This window comes from Nannobrachium achirus (genome assembly GCF_963921795.1).
Source record: "Nannobrachium achirus genome assembly, chromosome: 6".
Lineage (NCBI taxonomy): Eukaryota > Metazoa > Chordata > Actinopteri > Myctophiformes > Myctophidae > Nannobrachium > Nannobrachium achirus.
In genome coordinates this window covers 13673722-13697138 of record NC_137815.1, presented here as the reverse complement: position 1 = coordinate 13697138, position 23417 = coordinate 13673722, and the positions used below count along the sequence as shown (strand labels likewise).

The window sequence follows — 23417 nt, the reverse complement described above, 5'->3', positions numbered from 1 at the left end:
ACCACCAGGCCAGCGGGTGCCCCGACAAAACATTTATTATAGTAAATTTACCCCAATTGATTCTGGATGGGGACCCAAATGCATTTGTGTCCCCATCCGGAATCAATGGGGGTAAATTGACTTTAATTAAATGTGTGTCTAAGGAATGTGACAAATATAAAAAAAATTAATCAACTCAAGTCTCCTGGTGTGAGTAATCAATAGAAAAAAAGTCATTTTGGGGGTGAACTACTCCATTAAAAAGGTCTAATAAGTCATTAACTTGTAACTTAATTGTCAACGTTGTCACCACCCCCCAAAATCATGTGGGGGAGTTAGTTATGCATGCTAGTACACAATATTGCGTCAAACTCCTTTTGCATGTGTTACCGGCAATGATTCTCTTTTTTCCCCCTTTTTTTTCCTGTGAGGGCAGCAGCGTGTTGTTCTGCATTTGTGTCACGCCTGCCTAATCATGCACAGCATGTAAACACACCCATGATTGTTTGGTTTCTCTCCTCGCTGAAGTATTTGGGTTAAACGAGGAACGTGAGTGGCTCTCGTTCCTACGGCTCAACGCTGAAGTGCACTGCACACACCGAGTGTGAAGAGAGAGGGGGGAGATAATAAAATAAAAGGAAAAGAAAACGAGAGAACGGCTTCAGAGAGAGAGAGAGAGAGAGATAGAGAGAGACTAACCTTTACAGAAGCAAGAATGCAGCTCAATTTTCTGTTGAAGCATCCCGTGCATTTTGCTTCCGGAAGCTAAAAGGGGGAGTATGGCTGGGTGTTCTGCAAAGAGAGAGGGGTCAAGAGAAAAGGACACGTGTATATTGGGTACGGACGCAGTAAAATCCGCAGAGTGTTCGTGTTAACCCAGAGAGTGAACAAAATGGAACCAAATGGACCTCTAAAGCTGGGTACAAACCTGAAGCTATTTCTTCTATTCTAGTCGCTTCTATCGCTTCACTTTGGTCGCGCAGGTCCGCGTAGGTAAAAAAAAAATCATGTCCTGTAGGCTGCCGTTGGAATCAAGGCGAAACACCCCGAAAAAAGGGAGTCCCAACTCCAAACACCAAAATCATGTCTGTGTCAGCGTTGATGTGACAACATCAACACTGATTGGCTGTCAGGACATGATGGGTGGAGTGGGGGTGAAGCGAAGGTCGCTTCAGTTGGATTTTTTCAAGTGAGGCGAAGATACCGAAGCGACCGTTCGCGCCACCCCTTTCGGATCGTTCGCGCCACGCTCGGTCGTGCGTTGTCTCGTCTTTGCATTCACTTTGTATGTAATCGCGTCGCTCAAACTATCCAGGTTTGGACGCAGCTTAAAGCAGGGGCGTCCAAACCTTTTTCAAAGGGGGCCGCATTAGAACATATTAAAACACCCATGCAAGGGCAGACTATGTCTCCTAAAAATTTGCATTCGGTCGGACCATAACAAAGTCACATACATATGCATCGCAATTAAAAATGTATTTAACTGTCATCATCGATATTTAATATCAATGGTTTTTTGTCAGGTGTGTGCTCTGAACAAAACACAAATAACTCACATTACCAAATGTAACCAGACGTGCAAGGTAAAAAATATAAGAAAGAAAAAATCACCTTTCTTTGACCCCTTCAGCACGAGACAACAGGGAACAAGGAATCCTACCATAAGATATTCTTGTTTGACAGTGCTGGCAGGCCGTTTGTAGTACAATTTAAGAATGAAGCCGCGGGCCGCATAAAATGTGTCATTGGGCCGCATTTGGCCCCCCGGGCCGCACTTTGGACACCCCTGCTCTAAAGTGTCCACTTGGTTCCGTTTGTACGCTGCGAGTCAGACGAACACTCTGGATTTTAGTGTAGAAAAGCAGCTCTATGCCTATTGGCTGTCTCCCAAAAAAATCCACTTTTAGAGCTAGGGCTTAAATTCTTTCCATTTCTGTTCTGATATCTGCCGTCTGAACTACTATAGTACATCTCTGGAGAATGTAAGGGAAATCAATGGGCTTTATATCAATGCAATCACTAGCCATTTTAAGCTGAATCTTTCTCCAACTGTGCAAAGGAATGCATGTCGAATCAGAGATGCAATTCAAGTGCCTTACCTTGACAGGCTGGTAAAAAAAAAGAAGAAAAAAAGCCCTTTCAGTCAACTTCTTCCCCCACAATTGAAAGCCTGGGGTGAGGTTGGTGGGATTCGGGGGGGGGAGGAGAATGGCTTTTATATCTATATAAGCAGGCGGAACAACCTTGGGAAGCCCCATGTGGTCTAACCTTCACCGGCTGCCGTCCCCGCCGCCCTTTTTCCCTCCATGGCGACATTAGTACATTAGTCTCTGCTTCTATTCAAAGTCATGGCCGCCGCCATTCCAACCGAGCACTGAGAGAACGCAGGCGGAGAGGTGCGGAGAGGGGCGGGGGTGCCGTCGGTTCGCAGTGTGAAGGGGGGGTGAGGTGATGTGAGGGGGGACTCGATCGAATGAATACAAATTGGGTGATCAACCTGTCATGGAGTGCTGGACTGTGCTGACTTCGGGGACTTAACTGCCTCCATGATTTGCATAGGCCCCTCAGTGTCACAGTGTCTCCCTTACAGGGTCGGGAGAGAGAGCGCCAGAAATGAAAAAAAAAAAGATGCAGTACGGTTGTTAACTTTATTTTTGTGAGGATCACGACCCCGAGGCAGCGGAGACTACCCGCGCGTTTATCGCTCGGGTTTATGTTTGCTGTTTTCTAGCTTAGCGCCCCGGAAAAGGTCGCTCGCTCGCAGCGGAACGGGAATCCACCTCTCCTTTTAACAAGAGCTCGGCCATATGCCGTGCGTGTCTTTGTCAATACACCGCAGGCTTTTGTTGCGCAACCTTTTAAACACACATCAGGTGCTTGGTTTAGACTGGCAGACGACTCTGGGGTTAAATGTGCAGCGGGCGAGTGGCAGAGGAGCTGTGCCAAAGCAAACCATTAGTCAGTCCGTCTCCGTATCAAAGCAGCAAAATGTGGCTGCTTCTTCTGCCACTGACTAACCTCTTAAGTAACAGATGAGAGGTTTATTTGCAGTAGGCAGGGAAACCTGCCTGTTACTTCAGGTGCACGCTTTGTGGAGGTGTTGTGCGTCTGTGTGCTCGTGTGTGTGTTGTGTGTTTGTGAGCGTGCATGCTTGCCTTGCATGTGTTTATCTACAGGTCTGTGCATGCATGCACTGGGTTCGATTTGAACAAGGGGAAAAGCGGGGGGAAGGCTTGAATACATTTCATCATACGACAACAAGTAGCGAAAGTAGCACATCTAACAATGCATTGCATTCTTGTGAATCTGCTATTTTTGCAGTAAACGAGGACAATGTTTTAAATGTTCTTGAAAGGACGCCAAGTCAATATGGTTAACATACATTTTGAAATGAAATTGCAAAATTGTGGTATAAATGTATTTAACATATCAGAACGTCTACATTTCCCAAAAGGAAATGCACATATTTAATACAGTCTGACCAGAAGCAGTGATAAAACAAATCCCCATTGGCGATAGAAATGAACCCATTTAGGCCTAGATTTATTTAATGCTTTAACTATTGAAAAACAGCAGATCTAGAAGCTCGCAGCGCGGCACCGAGAGCCGCGCTGCGAGCTTGTAGATCTGCTATTTTTTGAAAAATCGCGTCTTTGAATATATCTTTTTAAAAGCGAACGTTTGTAACTCAAATATTTGCTTCTGGGGGACTCCTGGAACAACATATTTTGAGATGGGGGTCCGCGGCCAAATACATGTAATTGTGGGGGTCCTTGACATGAAAACGTTTGAGAACCACTGATTTAGAAGACGGATTTAGAAGACATTTAATAGAATCGGGTCAAAAATATTCAAACACTTGCACAAGATGTTCACAATTTTTCAAAAATAGCAGATCTAACAAGCTCGCAGCGCAGCAGCACTCGGTGCATGGATTTACCTCCCTCCCCACCCCCACCCCCCCTGGGTAAATCGAACCCATGTGCGTATAGACGTGTTAAGGCGTGTTTGGTGTGGTGTGGATGTTTCGTTCTCACCCTGGTGGTTTTGATCTTGTTCCCGGAGGAGCACATCCATCCAGAGTTGTCAGGCAGGGTCTTGCACTCCTCTCCCTCCAGACACGGCTCCATCTCACACCACCACTTCCCAATCACAATGGACGCTGCACGGGGGAGGAGAGAGACAGGTTGGTGGTTAGATCACCTGACCTTACGTGAAACTGTACACACACCAACTGTCAGGGACATGCTGGGCCCCTGATTCAGCCCGGGAAAAAGAGTTAGAGAGGCCCTCATTACGCGCCATAGAGAGAGATCTCTCTCTATAGCGCTGCTGCTACTCAAAGATTTGTGACAAAGTGACAAGCCAGTGGGTCAATTACATGAGTTATATTTCGTCGTTGTCGGGCATGGCCGGACTTATGCACGGGCTGAAGGCGCTGCAGCACGGGGCATCAAACCACAAGGGGGCACCATCCTCAAGGCTCAAGCATGCTTTTTTCCCCGCATCTTTTTTTTCCCTCCTCCCCATTAGCGAGGAGGTTTGTTTGTAGGAGTGGTTTTCCCAGTGCCCCCCTTCTTTCCTTCTTTTTCCCTAGTTGATTCATTGTATTTCATAGTATTTCTATACTATAGTGAAGAGAATCGGCTAGTAATGCCTGTAATGACCTACTCTGAGATGGAGTCTGCTATGCTACAGACCTTTGAATGAGAGAAGACATCTGTGTTGTTCCATACACTCTTCTCCCTGTTTCAGGTAAATATGTGGAGAATACATAATGGTTCATGCTATGCCCTGCTGTCTGTGTTTTAAGTGCTATGAAGAGGAAATTACATTACCGGTATTAGTGTATTGTAGTGTTTTTCACTGTAAACACAAAATATTCACATGAGCTAAGCTAAGCTAAGCTAACGTTGCTGTCTGTAATGACTGGTTAGTGGTTACACTTAAGAGTTTTGAGGAAATGTTTGGTGGATACTAGTAGTATGCACAACTGGTTGGAGCGCCTCAGTGCTGACTGCAGAGTTAAGGTGCTATCTATCCCGATTGTTTGATTGATTGAAGACTATTATAAGTTTGCATAGGAAAAGGTACAGTTTCAAAGTTCACTGGTACAAGGTCAACTAAAAGGATATCCTAGTAAGCTTTAAGGCTTATTTGCACAGGAAACCTTTATGTATCTCATATAACAAATGAGACCACACGATTAGGGAAAAAAAAATCAAACCAAGTTTGAAGTGAGCAGTGGTGTGTGTGTGTGTGTGTGTGTGTGTGTGTGTGTGTGTGTGTGTGTGTGTGTGTGTGTGTGTGTGTGTGTGTGTGTGTGTGTGTGTGTGTGTGTGTGTGTGTGTGTGTGTGTGTGTGTGTGTGTGTGTGTGTGTGTGTGTGTGTGTGTGTGTGTGTGTGTGTGTGTGTGTGTGTGTGTGTGTGTGTCCGTCCTCATAATGACTTTCTCTGTTCCTATCTATGTCTAAGCGGCCGTGTGTGTCCGCGCCAGCGGCTACCGCAGGTCGCCAGCGCGCGCGCTTGGGGGGGGGGGGGGGGGGCACCAAACACGGTCCAAGCACCAGGGCACCATGAAGGGTTAATCTGGCCCTGTTGTCGGGTGTAAACCTTGCATGTCCAAAACTGTTTGTTTTGTATTTATCATTTTATATATGATTTAAACTAGTGAAAACAGCCGATCTACAAGCACACAACGCCTCGTGGGTGCGAGGCGTTGTGTGCTTGTAGATCGGCTGTTTTCACTACAAATTTGAAACTTGGAAATACGAGGTTTCTGCCCGACAGTGACGATTTACTTTGTTGGCCGCCCAGCCCCCAAAATGGAACAACGGCCGACATTTTATTTTAAATGTTTTTCCTAATGAACCGGCCGTTCGGGAGTTGTCCCGCTATTCCCAATGGCCAGCACGTCACTGCCAACTGTATTGGATCTTTGGACACAGACACTGTGTGGTATAGGGGTGGGCGATATGGTGATAAATGACTCTACGATATTCCTTTTCAGAGATATCGTATACTGTATGTTACAGTTCGATTGGGTAACTCAGTTAGATCGTGGTAAGAGCACTCGTTTTGTCGTTCACCACACATCCCTACCACCACCTGGATCAATTCACTTTGATAGTCTCTTATCAGCGCGCCTATGTAATTCTGCATAGTCACCATGAGATGGCGACAACAGCCATTCACTTGAGTAGTCGCTGACGTCACTCGTTTGCGACCCCTCTTTCTTTGTTTATCTACTAGGCTAGCTCAGCTGTGTTTAGCCATTAGCTTACTATGCCTAACTCTAACCCTAACCTTAACCTCAGTAAAACTATGCCTAACCCTAACCCTAACCTCTGTGGGGTGAGGCGCTATCATTTCTGCCGACACTATGTTGTCGTTGTCGTTGTTGTGGATCAAAGCGACCGCTTGGATTGTCCCATGGATTGTCTCTTTAATACTTGCCCCAATTTTGGGTTCGATTCGCTCTTCGTTTTCATGGTTTGAGGCTGAACTCGACCGATTTTCTACTCAAATTATTGTAGTCACAGTGTGATGGGGTTCACAGACATGATTTTAATGTCCCTCCCCCCCAGACTGGATTGAAGTCTCCCAGATTCTGAGTCATAGATATTAGGCATGTTTGATGTTTACAACTTGTAGTTGGAAGAGAACAGCAATGGAATGTTGAACAGAAACCTGCATTAGCCAATGAGTGTGAGCTGACATGGCAGCATCAAATACTAATGCTACAATGTTATTCACCTCGTCAGATCTGAAATATCCGTGTAAATATGAAAAGAATGCATTACGTTATTTTCTCTTAAAACACGTCAACTGATCGGGTAAAAATACATCTCTCACATGATCATTCACCTTAAAGGGTTTATTGCATTTAAAGCACTGTGATTAAACATTTTGATATCTGATCATAGTAATCTCAAATATCTAAATGTTGAATCAAGCAAATTAAAAACCGTCTGGGCTTTACGCCAAAAGCCTTAAGTAGATGTTAGAATGACCAGACGTCTTTTTAAAGTGAAATACCCCCTCTAAGATCAATCCCCTGATTCTTCTGAATCAAATCCAAATAAAAACTAAATTAACCACATCAGTCAAGTTAACCCATTTAGGCCTAGAATTATTGAATGCTTTAACCAGTGAAAAATAGCAGATATACAAGCTCACAGCGCGGCACCGAGTGCCGCGCTGCGAGCTTGTAGATCTGCTATTTTTTGAAAAAGTCGTGAAAATGTGTGCAAATCTTTGAATATATGTATTTTCAAAGCGAACGTTAGTAACTCAAATTTTGCTTCTGGGTGGTCCCTGGAACTAAATATTTTGAGATGCGGGTCCGTGGCCAAATACATATCATTGTGGGGGTCCTTCACATGAAAAGGTTTGAGAACCACTGACATATAGTAGTCTCTCAAGAACAGACTAACTGAGCTCCATTTAAGTGAAAAGGACCTTTTCTTTGACAATGGCTGGCCAGATTGCTGACAGAAACATAGGTTTTTCAAAAAATCTTAGAAGGATTTAAAAGACACTTATAGAATGGGGTCAAAATTCATATTTACACGATTTTTCAAAAATAGCAGATCTACAAGCTCGCAGCGCGGCACCGAGCTTGTATATCTGCTATTTTTCAATAGTTAAAGCATAAAATAATGATACACAATAATGTGTACCCGTTCTGAATGGGTTGTTAAAGCCAACCTAGTTTTAAAATGTTTCTTCTCTGCCTGTGAAGTGAGGCGTTACCATGGAGATACATCTTTTTTTTTTATATGAAATATAAAAGTTTAGTTGTGCATTGACATAAGGTGTTCCAGTACGGTGGATGTAGAAGTGAAGGCTTGGCAAACATAATGTTTGGGTGAGGGAAATGCGGCACCTTTTGTTTTAGGCTTAGTTCCAGTATCTGACTTCAGTAGGGAGGAATATTATTTTGATCTCAAGTCCCTGGTGTTTGTGTTCTAAGAAAAATCCATCGTTATATCTGTGGTCTCCCACATTATTTTTGTATCGTTTAATATTTGAAACTCGTCTAGTGTGCAGCCAGCATATTAGACAACCCAGCCACGTCACTGTAATAAAACCCCCCCGCTCTTTTCCGTTAAACAACGGGCCCGTTGCGTTTAGCAATAATTGTACAAACAGAGATTAATCATTACTCGGAGTCTGTTTTGATAGAGCCACCATGGCATGCAGGGGGAGTAATCTCATATTCTAATCAAAACTAATTGCCTCTCATTAATGCAGAGTAAATCCTTCCTTCAGCCATTCCACAAAAACAAATACCTTCTCATCTTCTCGTCTGCCCAGCCTTCCCTCCAACCGTTTCTGTAGCCAGTTTGTGCCGGTACTTTGTACAGTATGTGTGTTCACATGTAAGCGTGTGTGTGCATAGCAAAAACAAGTAAAACCATCACCAGTGAAGAACAAGAACATTTCTACAGTAAATACCACTTTATTATTAATCAAGCAGACAAGCATCCCAAAATGAGGAGATTGGTTTCTCTTTTGTTCATACACAGCATTCCCTTACATTTGTTATAATCTGTGAAATGTTGTAACTGGATCAAATGTCTTATGTGATAACCAACTGTGAGGTCTAAAATTAATATTGCAATGTATTACGATTATAAATTCTATGTTGGAAACTTCCAAAATAGAATTTATAATCATAATACATTGCAATATTAATTTCCGCAATAAATGAATGAACGAATGCATTCCGTTCTCTGATTTTTTTTGGGTGTTTTTTTTTTGAAAACTCCAAACACTATTTCCAACACATGTAGCATTTTTCTCCATCAGTACAAACAGTATATAGATATATATTTTTTATCTTGAAGGAGAATCCACATTTCCTCTTCCCCATGCACTCTCCCCCTGAACTTTGAGGAAGCAGAAATGGATTGTTGTGGATCTTTTACCTCCCCTCTACCCCTAGGGCTCCCCTATGGCTGTTTACCACAGATTGCTAATTGCCCCGCATGACCGGCCAAACCATCCCCTCTCGGGCTCTCCACTGCCACGGGGTAAATATCAATGGCATCTCCGCTAGCCCATGGTCGCTGTCGGGCTGAAACCTTGTATGTACAAAACCCTTACTTTTCAGGTAACCTCGCCCACCAGGCTTTCTGGGGGAAAGCCTGGTGTTCGTTCACAACAGGCCGTTTGGTTTCCGCCTAAAGCGTGGAAACCACTAGAAGAAGCGGCGTCGCTTTGATTTGGTTCCCCCCGTTTGTTTCCCCAATCCCTATTAAAATGCTCGAGTAGCCTAGTGTAGTCTTGCCAGTCGCTACGAGTTGGACTAAAAGATGCATATACCAAACGATTTTTTCAAAAGCAAAACTACTCCGCATCAAGGAGTTTATTAGGTATAGGTAGGCCCCTAAAAGTATGTCCTTGAGCGCAGGGGAATTATTTTGGGTTAAAACTGTTTCCGGGGGATAGTTCCGGCAAATTGTAGTCCTTTGAGGACTACAACATGACAACATGTTTTGTGGTTTCCGCTCCAGACCGGTTACAAGCCGGAAAAGTGAAGTGATCCCAGGCTAAAAAAGAAGGGAAAAAAAGCACCACACCACTCCACACCACCCACTTGTGCCAGGTTTTCCACTACAAGGACCTGGGTAGAGTGGTGTGAAAGTGGTACTAAACGTGGTACTAAAATATCCAATCCAGAGTAGGTCCGAGCTAGATCAAACAGGGGCAAACACTTCATAATGACTGATCACTCACTGACTTTTCATTTAGACCACCAGGATATGATAATAGATTCTATTGTGTTATAATCACTGTTATAGTCTATTATAGTGTATTATAATTATCATTACTATATTAATACTTTATAGTGTATTATAATCACAGTTATAATCCATTATAGTGCATTATAATTAGGATAGTTGTAATACAAGTGTATATTGTATTATAATCACAATTAAAAGGGTCAATTTGTTTCTTACCGATAGAGGTACTTTTGTGTAATGGAAAATGTAGATATTTTTATGTGGTGCGGTGTAGTGTGGTGCTAAAGCTGCAGTCGAAAAGGGGCTTTATAAGCCAAAAGGTGAAGTGTCCTATTATATCGTGGCCATGAGGCCGATTTGAACAAAATTGCCATGGAGGTATACAGTACTTCCTTGGCCTACTGTGAGTGAGTGTGCTTGCAAAGTTGCACGCAGATCGACTATAGCTGAGAAAGACATACAGACTCGCAGACATAATCGTGGGGGCGAAAAAAACACATTCCCTGCCCCCACCCGGCCGTTCCAGCCTGGAGGAGATAAACATGAACACGCAAGGTTTCAGGTTAGGGTTAGCGATGATGATAGCAATTTTGTGCGCTGGCAGGAATCAACATCCCACCTTATTGTTTCATAATCGGTTTGGAAGTGTTGTGGCTTCAGGCCGGGGGTGGCTACCACGACGCACGCATCACATCAGGTTCTTCAACTGATTATTGGCCGTGATGCCGCCGTTGAGATATGTGACACTGTTTTACGGCCTTTCCCCCCCCTCGTCTGTCTGAGAGCGCGAGAGGAACCGGGAAACGTTTTTTATGATTACCGGTACACTCCCAGACCTGGGTAGAGGATTTATATTCAGCGGTGTGAATGCAGAATCCACTTGAAATTGAAAATGGTAAAGTAATAGGTGTGAAGCAAAAATCAATCCTTTGAAATGGGAAAGGGAGACGGGGTAAGAGAGAGAGAAAGGTGAAAGGGAGAAAGAGAAAGGGAAGCCAGAATGGGACAGCTGAGATTAAAATGTGCCTGTGCGTGAGAGAGGTGTTGAAATATGAGGCCTGCTTTGCACAAAATACAAATGGGCTGTATTTACCGCACGTCACGGCACACCGGTTTTACCTCTTGCAGTGTGTGGCATATGTGTGGCAAAGCCGCTTTATATAACGGGAGCTTAAAAGTTTTGCTCTAAAAGTATACTGATTATGTAACTGTGAAGGTACGTAATCTACAGCAGCTCTGGCATCATTTGCCGCTATGATCATTACTCAGTGTCTGATTTTAAGAACCTGATTCTGTGTCATTGTTTCACATAACAAGATCTGACTATGAGAAGCATATCGTCATTGTCGGGTGAAAACCTTGTATGTCCATAACCATTTTGCATTTATCATTTTAAAAATGATTTAAACTAGTGAAAACAGCAGATCTACAAGCACACAACGCCTCGCACCGCGAGGCGTTGTGTGCTTGTAGAACTGCTGTTTTCACTACTTTTTTGCGACGGCCTTGTACGATGAAGCAGGGCTTTGCTTTGCGAAAGAACGTACACATTTGAAACTTGGAGATACGAGGTTTCCGCCCGACAACGACGATATTATGCAGTAGTGTAAAGTACATTTACCCAAGCACAGTACTTAAAGGAGTGGTCCACCCCCAAAATTACTTTTTTCTAGTGATTACTTATGCCATGGAGACTTGAGTTCAATAATATTTCTTGTTTTTTGTTGCAGTCCTAAGACAAAAAATGCGATTATAGTAAACTTACCCTGACGGTATCCCCATCCAGTGCCATGCTTTTGGGTCCCCATCCGGAATCAATGGGGGTAAATTTACTATAATCACATTTTTGTCTTAGGAATGCGACACATACAAAAATATATTATTGAACTGAAGTCTCTATGGCATGAGTAATTGATAAAAAGTCATTCTGGGGGTGAACTACTCCTTCAAGTATAAGTATACTTTTGAGGTATTTTTACTTTACTGAAGTATTTCCAATTTCCAATAAATACTTACCACCGAACTGCATCTCAGAGGCAAATATTGTAGTTTTACTCCACTGCAATTATTACTTTTGGTACTTCAAGTATATTTTGATGCCAATACTTTTGTCAAAGTCTCAATTAACATTTTGAACACATGCCTTTTACTTGTAACAGAGTATTTCTGCATTGTGGTATTGATACTTTTACTTAAGTAAAATAGCAGAGTATTTCTTCCACCACTGAGCATGTGTTATGAATAATGGGCTCGATTTCTTGAGAAAGACCCTGTAATTGTCATCTTTATTTATTTATACCTATACATTATACTTTAACCTAGAAGCAATATACCACAATTTCCCTCTATACCAGCAGTTTCTAAGTGTTTACCTGCACAACCAACATTGCTCTCTCGCTGTATTTTGTTTTTTGTTTTGGTAGACACCCCAAACCCCCCTGGTCTACCAAAACAAACAATGAAAACACCAAATTACAGTGAGTTTCTGCAAGTAGCATGAGGCGTTGTGAGCTTGTAGATCTGCTATTTTGAGCTAAAGTTCTCCGAATATGGACACTAGGGTTCAAGTGGTTAATATAAAAAAGGAGAAAAAAACATTTCTATCTCACAAAGATTTGGAGGACCCCCTGTAGTAACTCTGAGGACCCCGTCGGGGTCCCGGACCCCCTGTTGAAGACCCTTGTCATAATATCATCTTTGCCTTAATGTGCCACTTTAAAACGGTACAGCAGAAGTCAACCGCCAGCCCATGTGAGAGCTTGGGAAGCTCTGTATTAATGACATGTTTCGGTCAGAGAGCCAGGGGAAAGAGAGGAGACGGAGCCAGGCTTAATGTGGCCACGCACTGCTACATGTCCAGGCATGTACCCAGGCCAGGAGGACACGTGGTCGTGACCTTGACCGCTGGAGGAGAGCCATCCCTGGGCTGGGATCCATGCCTCGCTCCCTGATGACCCATTGACCTCAAACGCTCACCGACAGTGTGTTTCGCCTGAAGTCCTCTCTCTCTCTCCAGATGATGATCAGCACAGGGGGGTGTAATGTGTTGGTCTGCCAGCAAATCACTGTTCTTTCCCGTTTCCCCTCATGGGTTGGACATTTGTCTCATAGCTACAGCAAATAGTACACTAGTCCTGTGCCCGGGGGGGTATGCACACTTACAGTATATGAGGGATTGAATATAGGTTTCTCAGAAGTAATGTTGGGAGCGACGTTGGTGTAGGTGTTAGTGCATATGCCCTTCATGCGGAAGGTGAGTGGTTCACACCCTGCCTAAGCCGACGTCAGCAAGGGGGAGAAGACGACAGCCAGCCCCAAGGCCTCCCCTAAGTAACAAGAAATCTTGTGAAATAAAATGACGTCAACCAATCATCAAGGACGGTGATACACGAAAGAAGAAGTAATGTTGGAGAACCCAGAACGGTGCTCGTTGGGCAGAACAGTCACCATTGATGTCCAGTTGTGCAATACCCATTGTATCAGTCTGTGATGTCAGTACTATGACGTCAGAGTATGACATCAGCATGCAGACAGACAGCCATGGTGGCGACACCCTTATGCCCATATATGGAGATCCCCAGGCCCTAACTCGCCAAGGCCCTGCTTGGCTTTACTAATAACATACGTTTTATGCCCATATATGGAGATCCCTGTCCCAATGTGGAGGGCGAGGTCGCATGTTGCCCTGAGGCGTCTTACTAACAGTTAGATATAGCTATAGCTGAGTGGGTATAGAGACCGTCCGCTGATCAGAAGGTGGCCGCTAGGACCTCTGGCTCACCCAGTATACGTGTCAAAGTCTCTGTGCAAGACACTTAACTCTAGTGCCCCCCCCCCCCCATCCATGTTCTCATCAAAGCCATCAGAGCTGCCATCAGCTGGGTGAAGCTGCAACATTTAATTCCCCTCCCCGGGGAGCAGAAAATACTCTCCTCCATCCCCTGTCAGCCCTAAAGGGGCAGCAGTCCGTGCAATGTCAACGATCTAATTTAGCACCGCGCTCGCATCCCCAGTTGAAAGCACATAGATCTGCACGGAGGAAGTCACTTCATCCCGGCGAGCGATGACAGATGGCTGCGGAATAATCACCGTCATGAAAAGCGACAACGTCTGCTTTCAGGAGACCAAACGGTGCGTTTTGATTTGGAGATGGAAGGGCCCGGACGGCAGGCTCAGTCTTTAAGCTTTGATGGACAAACAAGAGGCTGGAGATTGGGCTCGGAATAGATTGAAAAACATGAAGAGGAAGGGCCTCTTACATGTGCATCCGTCAGATCAGTCGTGAGCCCCGCACAGTGACGGATTGAAGGCAGACGACAAGTTGCTGCCAAGTAGTGGTATGTTTAATCACCTCGACGGATGAGGAACAGAATTGATCGCTGCCCTGTGTCCGTGTCAAAATGTGAGCGTTTGTCCGCGGGGCTCAACGAATACTTAATACTGCAGCCAATGTTGTTGTTTTTTTGTTTTTACCTGGGGGCAGCCTCCTACTGCTTAACTGGACTTTTTTTAAATGAATCACCACAAAATGATGGTTTTCCTATGACTTAGCACCAGTGCCAAAGAATTGATCATCTGCAGGAGTAAAAAAGCAATGATGGTTTACATTTTCATGCTTGTTCTCCAGGAGTTCATTTAGGGCAGTGTTTATCAAAAGGGGGGACGTGCAATTGTGTACCCCTATGTTTACTCATAAATAATACATTGACATATGTATGTGAACGTGCTGCTCTGTAAAGCTTTCAACCAAATTTGGACTAGCACAACTGTTACTGAATAGAAAACAATAGGCTACTTTTATTTTCGACACATTGACATAAAACTGGACTTTTGTGGTCAGTATTTTCTAATCAAAATCGATTAAAGGGGAAACTTGGATTCAGCAATCAGAAAAGTGGGTACTGAAGCCCAAAAAGTTTGAGAACCACTGATTTAGGGGACCATGATCAATGCCTCTAACTAGATAATAGTGAACTACAGTACCACGTCAACTACTTTCCCTAAATTCATTCATTCATTCATTCATTCATTCATTCATTCATTCATTCATTCATTCATTCATTCAGTCAGCCAGCCAGCCAGCCAGCCAGCCAGCCAGCCAGCCAACCAATGTTAATCAATTAATGAATCAATCGCTGCCCATCTCCATCACCACTGAAAAACACGTTTTTAATGAATATGTTTATTTAATAAAAAGATATCATCATTTCTACAGAGACGGGGGCTTTTGAATGTTGTGCAGAATGAGAGCGACCATTGTGTGATGGCAGTAAGGGAGTATTGGAAGGTTTCAGGGGCCGAGTATAATTACAATGGAACTCACACCGAGATCCTTGGCCCTGAGGTCACACACATTATTCCTGCATTAATCTCTGTCGCACTCAGAGACGACACACTTAGATAATATGTACAGTATACTTTAACCCATTTAGGCCTAGAATTATTGAATGCTTTAACCAGTGAAAAATAGCAGATATACAAGCTCACAGCGCGGCACCGAGTGCCGCGCTGCGAGCTTGTAGATCTGCTATTTTTGAAAAAGTCGTGAAAATGTGTGCAAATCTTTGAATAATATATGTATTTTCAAAGCGAACGTTTGTAACTCACATTTTGCTTCTGGGTGGTCCCTGGAACTAAATATTTTGAGATGCGGGTCCGTGGCCAAATAAATATCATTTTGGGGGTCCTTCACATGAAAAGTTTTGAGAACCACTGACATAGTAGTCTCTCAAGAACAGACTAACTGAGCTCCAGTTGAAGTGAAAAGGACCCTTTCTTTGACGATGGCTGGCCAGATTGCTGACATAGAAGCACAGGTTTTTCAACAAATCTTTGAAGGATTCAAAAGACACTTAGAATCGGGTCAAAATTCTAATTTTCACGATTTTTCAAAAATAGCAGATCTACAAGCTTGTAGATCTGCTATTTTTCAATAGTTAAAGCATAAAATAACGATACACAATAATGTGTACCTGTTCTGAATGGGTTTAATGTACCATAGGGAAATTGAAGTGAACTTTTGATTAGCTATTCAGACTATTACCATTTGCCTCGGTTTCCTCTGAATTCTAATTACCGAAGCTTTTGTAATGAACATAATTAAGATAAATGCTGAACAAAATAACTACTGTGTGTGCGCGCAGACGGCACACACGTAGACTCATGTCTGGGTGTCTGTGACTCTTTATACTCTTGTTCATGTTTGTGCGTACATATGTGAATATTCATGGGTGAACAATGAGTACTTCTCTTGCTAAGTTAATTCGTTTTCCAAGATGTAAGCACAAAGAAATATTCTTCCACGCTAGGGCATTAACGACTTGTGATTTTTGCAAGTCGACTCGACTCAGTAAAAAGTTGAGTTGAAGTCGACTTTATCGTTTGATGACGTCATCACATCACACACATCCCCCCAATTATTTTGGGGGGTCCTCGGATCATTAACTTAATGTGAAACATTTGTTTTCTCACTCAACTGTAAACAAACCAACATAAAGTTTAAGTGTATAGAGGGTATCTGCACATTTCTAAAGTGCCAATTTAAGGACTTTTTAATACCTCTAAAATGGCAAATTAAACATTGTCCAAATTGTCAAATATACCGGTATAAAGGCAGAAATTGTGAAAATAGCCGATCTACATGCTCACAACGCCTCGCATCGCAAGGCGTTGTGAGCATGTAGATCTGCTATTTTCACAGTAGAACGTTTTTTTTTTTTTTTTTTTCTTTTTCTTTTTTTAAACTTCGACTTTCGACTTTGTCTGGTGGGCACTGGCGCCTATTCAATAGAGCCAAGGGGAGCAATGGCTCCCCCTATTTGCCACTAGGGGGAGCCCGGCTCCCCCTCCCTCCTTTTATTTATTTACGATCATATAATCACAAAATGTGATTAAGAAGAAGAACGTCAGAAATTCGCCTTGTTTGACCCTTTGAAGCACCCATAGCATGGCTTCTAAGTTCTAAACCAATCACAGCGAATGGGGGGCGGGAGGTATTAGGTCTACTGTGTTATATCAATATGCAAGCCTGTGCCTTTAAGGGGGCGGGCTTAGGAGCAGTACGGGATGACGTTGACGCTGTGTTTTGGGACCAGCGCGGAAGTGAATGTGCGGGTGTAATGCTGGGGAGAATATATTAGTGAGAAGTTAAGTTAATACAAGTGGATTAATAGTGAAAACGTGACGTTTATGCTGTATGTTCCTGCCTGGCCCTGGAAGTAATAAATCATTGTTATCTACACAGAAGTAGTATGGACTATTTGACATGACACGTTGTGTTGTGTGCCTCCAAGGAACTTTCTTCTGGGCACCTCAATATAAAATTGGATATTTTCTTGTCATTTTCTCAAGGTAAGACATGGCTTTATTTAACTAACTGTTCACTGTGGTTAGCCAGCCTCTCCTCTCCTCCTCCGTGTGTGTGTGTGTGTGTGTGTGTGTGTGTGTGTGTGTGCGCGCGCGCGTGTGATGAGATGCTTGCTTGCTTGTAAATATTGGTAGCTGCTGGTTGCAGATCTTTGGTCATGGTTGTGGACTTGTGGTCAGTGTGGTTTTGTTGTGCGAACATTGTGTGTTGGCTTGTTGGGTGCCCCGCGGACCGCGGTTCGTGTCCCAGCAGTGCTCGACTCATTTTAGACCCATTTTAGACTCATTTTAGACCCATTTTAGACGACTTTATAACCGCAAATAACCGATTTTGAAGCGGCGCCAAAAAAAAAAAAAGAAAAAAAAAAAAGGATTCGTGCTCCCCCTAGTGGAGACAGAGTTAGGCGCCGGTGCTGGTGGGAGTCAACTTGTCGACTTTTTCGTTAATGCCCTACTATTTTTTATATTTGTTTCTCAATCTACACGCAGAATTCTTAGTGGGACACTGGAGGTGTCAAGGAAAATACTACGCTGCAGCAAAAAAAAAAAAAACACACGACTCATGGTAGAACTTTGAGGGTAGTTGAGTGCTGGGTGACCACGTCTCTTAGCGTAGGCTGAAAAAGGTGAGGGTAATTTTCTTCCCTGGCAGACAAAAGCTCAAGGTTCAGATTGTACCGTCAAGCCTGTTATTTCCAAGCCAGTAACCATTGGTATTTCCCTACTATTACCCTGCTATTATGACTGAGTCGTTACCATGGCGTTACCCTACTACCCTATTGCTATTGTCTGTCTGTGCCTGGCCGGAATGGCCTGGAACATGGACTATGTTTTATGTGAGTCTGTCTGTCTGTGAGCAGATAATCTTAAAAAAATATTGGCTGCTTCACATCTTTGCCATATAACTCTTGAAACGTAGCTAGTACAAGCACCTTTTTGGATTCCTTGGGTTCATTAATAATGGATTGCATTTTTATAGCGCTTTTCTAAGCAAGTTGCGAACTCAAAGCGCTTACAATGTTCCATTCATTCATACATTGGGAAGTGAAGCGGCGAACAGTCAACGCCAGCGTCCTCACTTCCCACATCATTGGATTCACCATGGCAACTCCCCATATAATATACCAACAAGATTTTCCACCATTTTGCGTTTTCTTCTAAACACAATTAGTGCTACTACTGCTACAGGTTCTGTCCAAACCTCACATGAAGTACATAATTATTATTCTCTCATGTGATCAAGATGTAGGCCTTTCAGATTCCATTCTGATTGGCTATGATTTCCAAAGCTTGCTCTTTTTGGTAAACATGCCACCAATCATCAGTGGTGGGATATTAACATTTGCTCAAGTACTGTACTTTTCAAGATATTTTTACTTACTGGATGATACCAATTATCAATAATTTTAATTCTACTCCACTACATCTCAGAGGCAAACGTTTTACTTTTACTCCACTACAATTATTTTAAAACTTTACTACCTTGCTTTGTAGATTTTGATTACTATTATAAAACATACATTAATCACTTCAGCCCTATACTGTACAGTATATACTTCGGCTTATTGAAAATAGACGATCTACATGTGAAATGGGTCCTGCATAATGATGTGTACTTTACTTTTGGTACTTTAAGTATATTTTGACGCCAATACTTTTATACCTTTGCTCAAGTACATTTTTAATAGCAAACGTGTACTTGTAACAGACTATTTCTGCAATAGTTATCACTGAGCTGTTACTTTGGGATTATCCTACTATTACCCTGTTATGTTGGGGACTATTATTACGAAAGCACATAAGGAGGAGCACAGATAACACTGAATGAGAAGAAAGAGGCCGCACAACTCTTCAGCCATGATGCAAATTATTTATTTATTTTAAATAAATTATTTGCATCGTGGCTGAGGATTGTGCGGCCTCTTTCTTCTCATTCGGGGACTATTATTACCCCACAACTACCATTGCTACCAAGCTGTAGCTGTAATGTAACCACGCTACAGTTTCTTCCCCTCAACCCTGCCTGTTTGTTTGTGTGCGTGTCTGTGTGCGTTTGTAAAGGTGTCTTTTAATGAGCTATTGTTTTCTATCATATGATACACTCCCGCTGTCCGTCGCCTCAGGCAGTGTGGTCGTGTTGCTGACCACATACTGTACTCAGTGGTGGAACGTACAGATGATGCCACTCGAGAACTTCACAAGTCATGCCTTCGGCAAAGACAGTGGATTGTCAGTAAATTGTTAGAACATTGACAGTGAGAAAGGAGGGCATTTGTAAAGGTGTTATGTAAATGCTGTTCAGCTTATTTTTTCCAATGAAAAGAAGTGTCGAAAAGTGACCTTTGTTTTCACTAACGAAAGAGAAGCATTAGCAAGGCTAAACAGTGAAAAGAACCTTGGAAAACTTGTATTTCCAGGAAGAAATGCAACTAAGAACAGGTAATGTTAACGTTTTGAAATGGCACATCTTTACATGTACTCAAGTACGGTACTTAATTCCTTTTTTATTTCCAATTTTCAATACTTTTCCTTCTACTCCGTTACATCTCAGAGACAGATATTGCACTTTTTGCTCCACTACAATTATTTGAAAACTTTATAGTTACTACAGCCTTCAGCCCCAAATACTTTTTGGCCATTCGAAATTAGCCGATCTACAAGCCCACAATGAGTCGCATCGCGACACATTGTGAGCTTGTAGACCTGCTATTTTCAAACGATATTTATCCATTTTATCCATTTGAAAACTTGTGAAATCGGACATTCTGCATATTGAGTACTTTTACAATTGCTACTTTAAGTACATTTTGATACCAATACTTTTGTTCTTTTACTCAAATACATTTTTGAATTCCGGACCTTTACTTGTAACAGACTATTTCTGCATTGCAGTATTGAGTATTTCCCACCACATACTGAGCTGTGTATAACAATATATGAGACTTATCGAACGTGATGTTCAATAAGGGAACGTGATGTTCATTCAATGTCGCAGCCATGAAAGCAGTGAAAGGTACAGTAATTAACATTGCCATGTTGTTTAATATAACACATGATAACACAGAGTGAGAATCCATTGTTTCCCTGTGTTCCAAGGTGTGTTCTGTAGGCGGTGAGGCAGTCGTCCACTCCACTGATGCAACGTGACTGACTGTACTGTATGCACTGCACAGTATCTAACACTTCAGTCAAGCAAGTGCACTCCTCTACCTTATACTTGGCTTCTTAAAGGTGATACACCATGAAATTTCACTTTTCCTTTTTTAAAACCTTTTTTTGGGGTCCCACTAGCACCTTCTATCCTCACAAAGTCCCATTTCTGACCGTTGTGTCTTTCTCTGGTTTTGAGAAGGCAAAGGTTAAAAGTATCCCACAGGTTCTTAAAACAGGCTGTCCAGATTTGCTGCCGATTGTGACGTCATCATCGGCCGTTTTTGAAGATTTTTTTTATTTTTATTTTCAAAAAAAATATTTTTCAAAAGATTTTTTTTTTTCAAAAAAAATATTTTTTTTCAAAAAGATTTTGGGGGGGTGGCGCAGTTCAAGCCAAAGGTGGTACTGCAGCTGAAATGCTCTGAGAGCCATTCAAAATGAGAGAGGCTCTCTATTCAGGAGTGGTAATTTAGCCTCAAACCTTTTGAAAAACGTTTTTGGGACATAAACAATATGACATAAATACTTTTTAAATGCATGGTGTATCACCTTTAATATTCCAAGGAGTCAATATTGTTCTGTTCTGTTTTGTATTGTAGGCTATTGTACTGTTGAAGGCCATATCAAACTAGAAAGGGGAACAGAGCTTCTGTTATTGTGGTAATGGTCTCAGGCACGTGTCGTGCACACATGATAGACATCAGGGTCAATAGCACCCAGACTAGTCAGTTTACTAGGCCAGTGTTTCTCAACCACTGTGCCTGGGGACCTTTGGTGTGGTAAATGGTAAATGGTGCATTTATATAGCGCTTTTATCCAAAGCACTTTACATAGATTGTGCATTACATTCACCCATTCACGCACACATTCATACACCGGTGGCGGAGGAAACCATGCAAAGCACCAACCTACTCACTGGGAGCAATTAGGGGTTCAGAGTCTTGCTCAAGGACTCTTCGACATTAACTCAGGGGGAGCCCGGATTCGAACTGAGAACCCTTCGGGAACCCTTCGTGCTCTAATAACGGTTTCTCTACCCCTGAGCTATGCCGCCCCTCATGTGTGCCCCTGAGAAGGGTAGATTGTGCCCCTTGAAACTGCTTGAAAGCCAGTATTGTATTTATCATTTTTAAAATGATTTAAACTAGTGAAAACAGCCGATCTACAAGCACACAACGCCTCGCGGTGCGAGGCGTTGTGTGCTTGTAGATCTGCTGTTTTCACTACTGTTGTGCGACAGCCTTGTATGATGAAGCAGGGCTTTACTTTGCGAAGAAACATACAAATTTGAAACTTGGAGATACAAGGTTTCTTCCCGACAGTGACGATATTTGCACCCCCGTATTATGTTGGTGTGCCCATTAGGCCTGTCCTCTAAAGATCGACGAATCGACGCGTCGCTTTAAGCCCCGGGAATCGACGCCAATTGTTTGAGTCGAGGAGTCGAAAATATATATTTTTTTATATCACCAGTTAGCCTACTACTGCAGTGCACTGCTGGACTGGTGTCATGTACTTCCAATTGAGAGATGTAGCAATTGGCGAACAGTCATTTATTGTCTCGCACTATACTAGCGTAGGGGTGAAAGTGAGACGGAACGGCCAGAACCGCCGCATCGTTAAAACATTCGGAGCCGGGACAGTGTTCCGTTAAGAGGAGAAGCACGCTGTCAAAATCCCATATTAAATAACCTGCCACAGCACAAACGCACGTCCACGAAGTAATTAAACAATCTACTAAAGTCAAATTAACATACACAAGTGTAGGCTACTAGTTACATTTTCTAATTAAAGTGCTTCTGAATTGTTCCAGTGTTGTATAATCCATGATGATGTTTGTTTCGCTGTGTTTGCGTCCATGACATGTCCACACTGACTGCTGGCTCTAGCGGGAGCTGTGCCTCCCGCTTTTTATGATCCGTTTCTGAAATGAATCCGTTCTCGACACCGACTCATTACTCTGTCAGTGAATGGTGTCCCGCGACTGAGGACTGGATCCCATCGTTCATTTAAAAGAGCCGTTCAAGAGAGCGGAATCGTTCGCGAATGTCTCATCTCTACTGCACGGCAGTGCACCGAGACGGGGCAGAGTTGAACAGCGGAGATGTTTTATTTGTTTTAACGGTGTTGTACATTGCTATGCAGATAACGTTTGTGCTCGCGCACCGATATCACCGAAAACACCGTGTATTCAATTCATCTTAATGTATTATTGTGTTATGTTGATGTGGACGTTTAAAGCAACACTTTTTTTTGGATTTTTTTTTTTTTTTACACAAAGTAGACTATAAAACGATTCGTCGACGCGTCGGAATGAACCCCTCGACTCGAATCGACTTCAAAAATCCCGAGTCGAGGACAGCCCTAGTGCCCATGGATTCTTGGGACATGAAAAGTGTGCCCATGCAGAAAAAAAGGTTTAGAAACACTGTACTAGGCTACACCCAGACAGCTTGCGAGACAAATGTGAGTTCAAAATTCATGGCTTCACGGCAATAATGGCAGAGGACGATGGAAATAGACACTGTTTACGGACTAGTGGCATTATGTACGGCAGACATTTTTTTTTTTTTTTTTTTAAATAGAGAAATAAGCGGATTAACAATATAACCAATCACTCCTGTTTGGAGCAGGGCGAATCGACAAAATTGCTTGTTATGGAAAAGAAAACCACCTGGACAACGTTTTGGGGAGATAACAACTACTAAAGGTAAGATTACCTTCTAGGCTGTACTTCATTGTGTCGCAAATAACAATCTACAAGCTCAGAATGCGTTGCATGGCTACACACACATTTTCCATCTTCCTGAGCCGCTGGCAGCAGGCCCCAGCATTCAAGATGTGCCTCAATTTGATCAGAACCGTATAGTTGAAGAATCTGAGCGCCGCTAATTCCTGTCTTGGACGAGTGTCCGCGGAACAACCACCCTGCCAGACACTTCTCAAGCGCACCATGACAACCTGCCATGCTCGGCATTAAGGCCCTACGGCTAAACAGAAGGGTGCAGTGAAGTCTCCCACGTCGGCACTGAGACATCTACGTGTTTCTGGTGTTGAGCAGCTACATGGCAACACATAGTGGTGTAAAGCACTGTTTCGCAAACACTGGGTCGGGACCCTCAGGGGGGTCCCCAAATTATGTTGTTTTTAACTCTCCTACTGCCAGAT

At 42.9% G+C, this 23417-nt stretch overlaps 1 protein-coding gene across 1 annotated transcript in view; it reads right to left on the bottom strand.

Moving 5' to 3' along the window:
• Positions 1-744: 744 nt before the first annotated feature.
• tafa1b (TAFA chemokine like family member 1b) overlaps positions 745-23417 on the bottom strand; it is a gene marked incomplete at both ends in the record, with an annotated part of 281657 nt that continues 258984 nt past the window's right edge. Inside the window, 2 exons of the mRNA XM_080728535.1 lie at positions 745-771; positions 4017-4141. Of these exons, the coding sequence (XP_080584661.1) occupies positions 745-771; positions 4017-4141 (152 nt within the window). The remainder of the gene's footprint in view (positions 772-4016; positions 4142-23417) is intronic.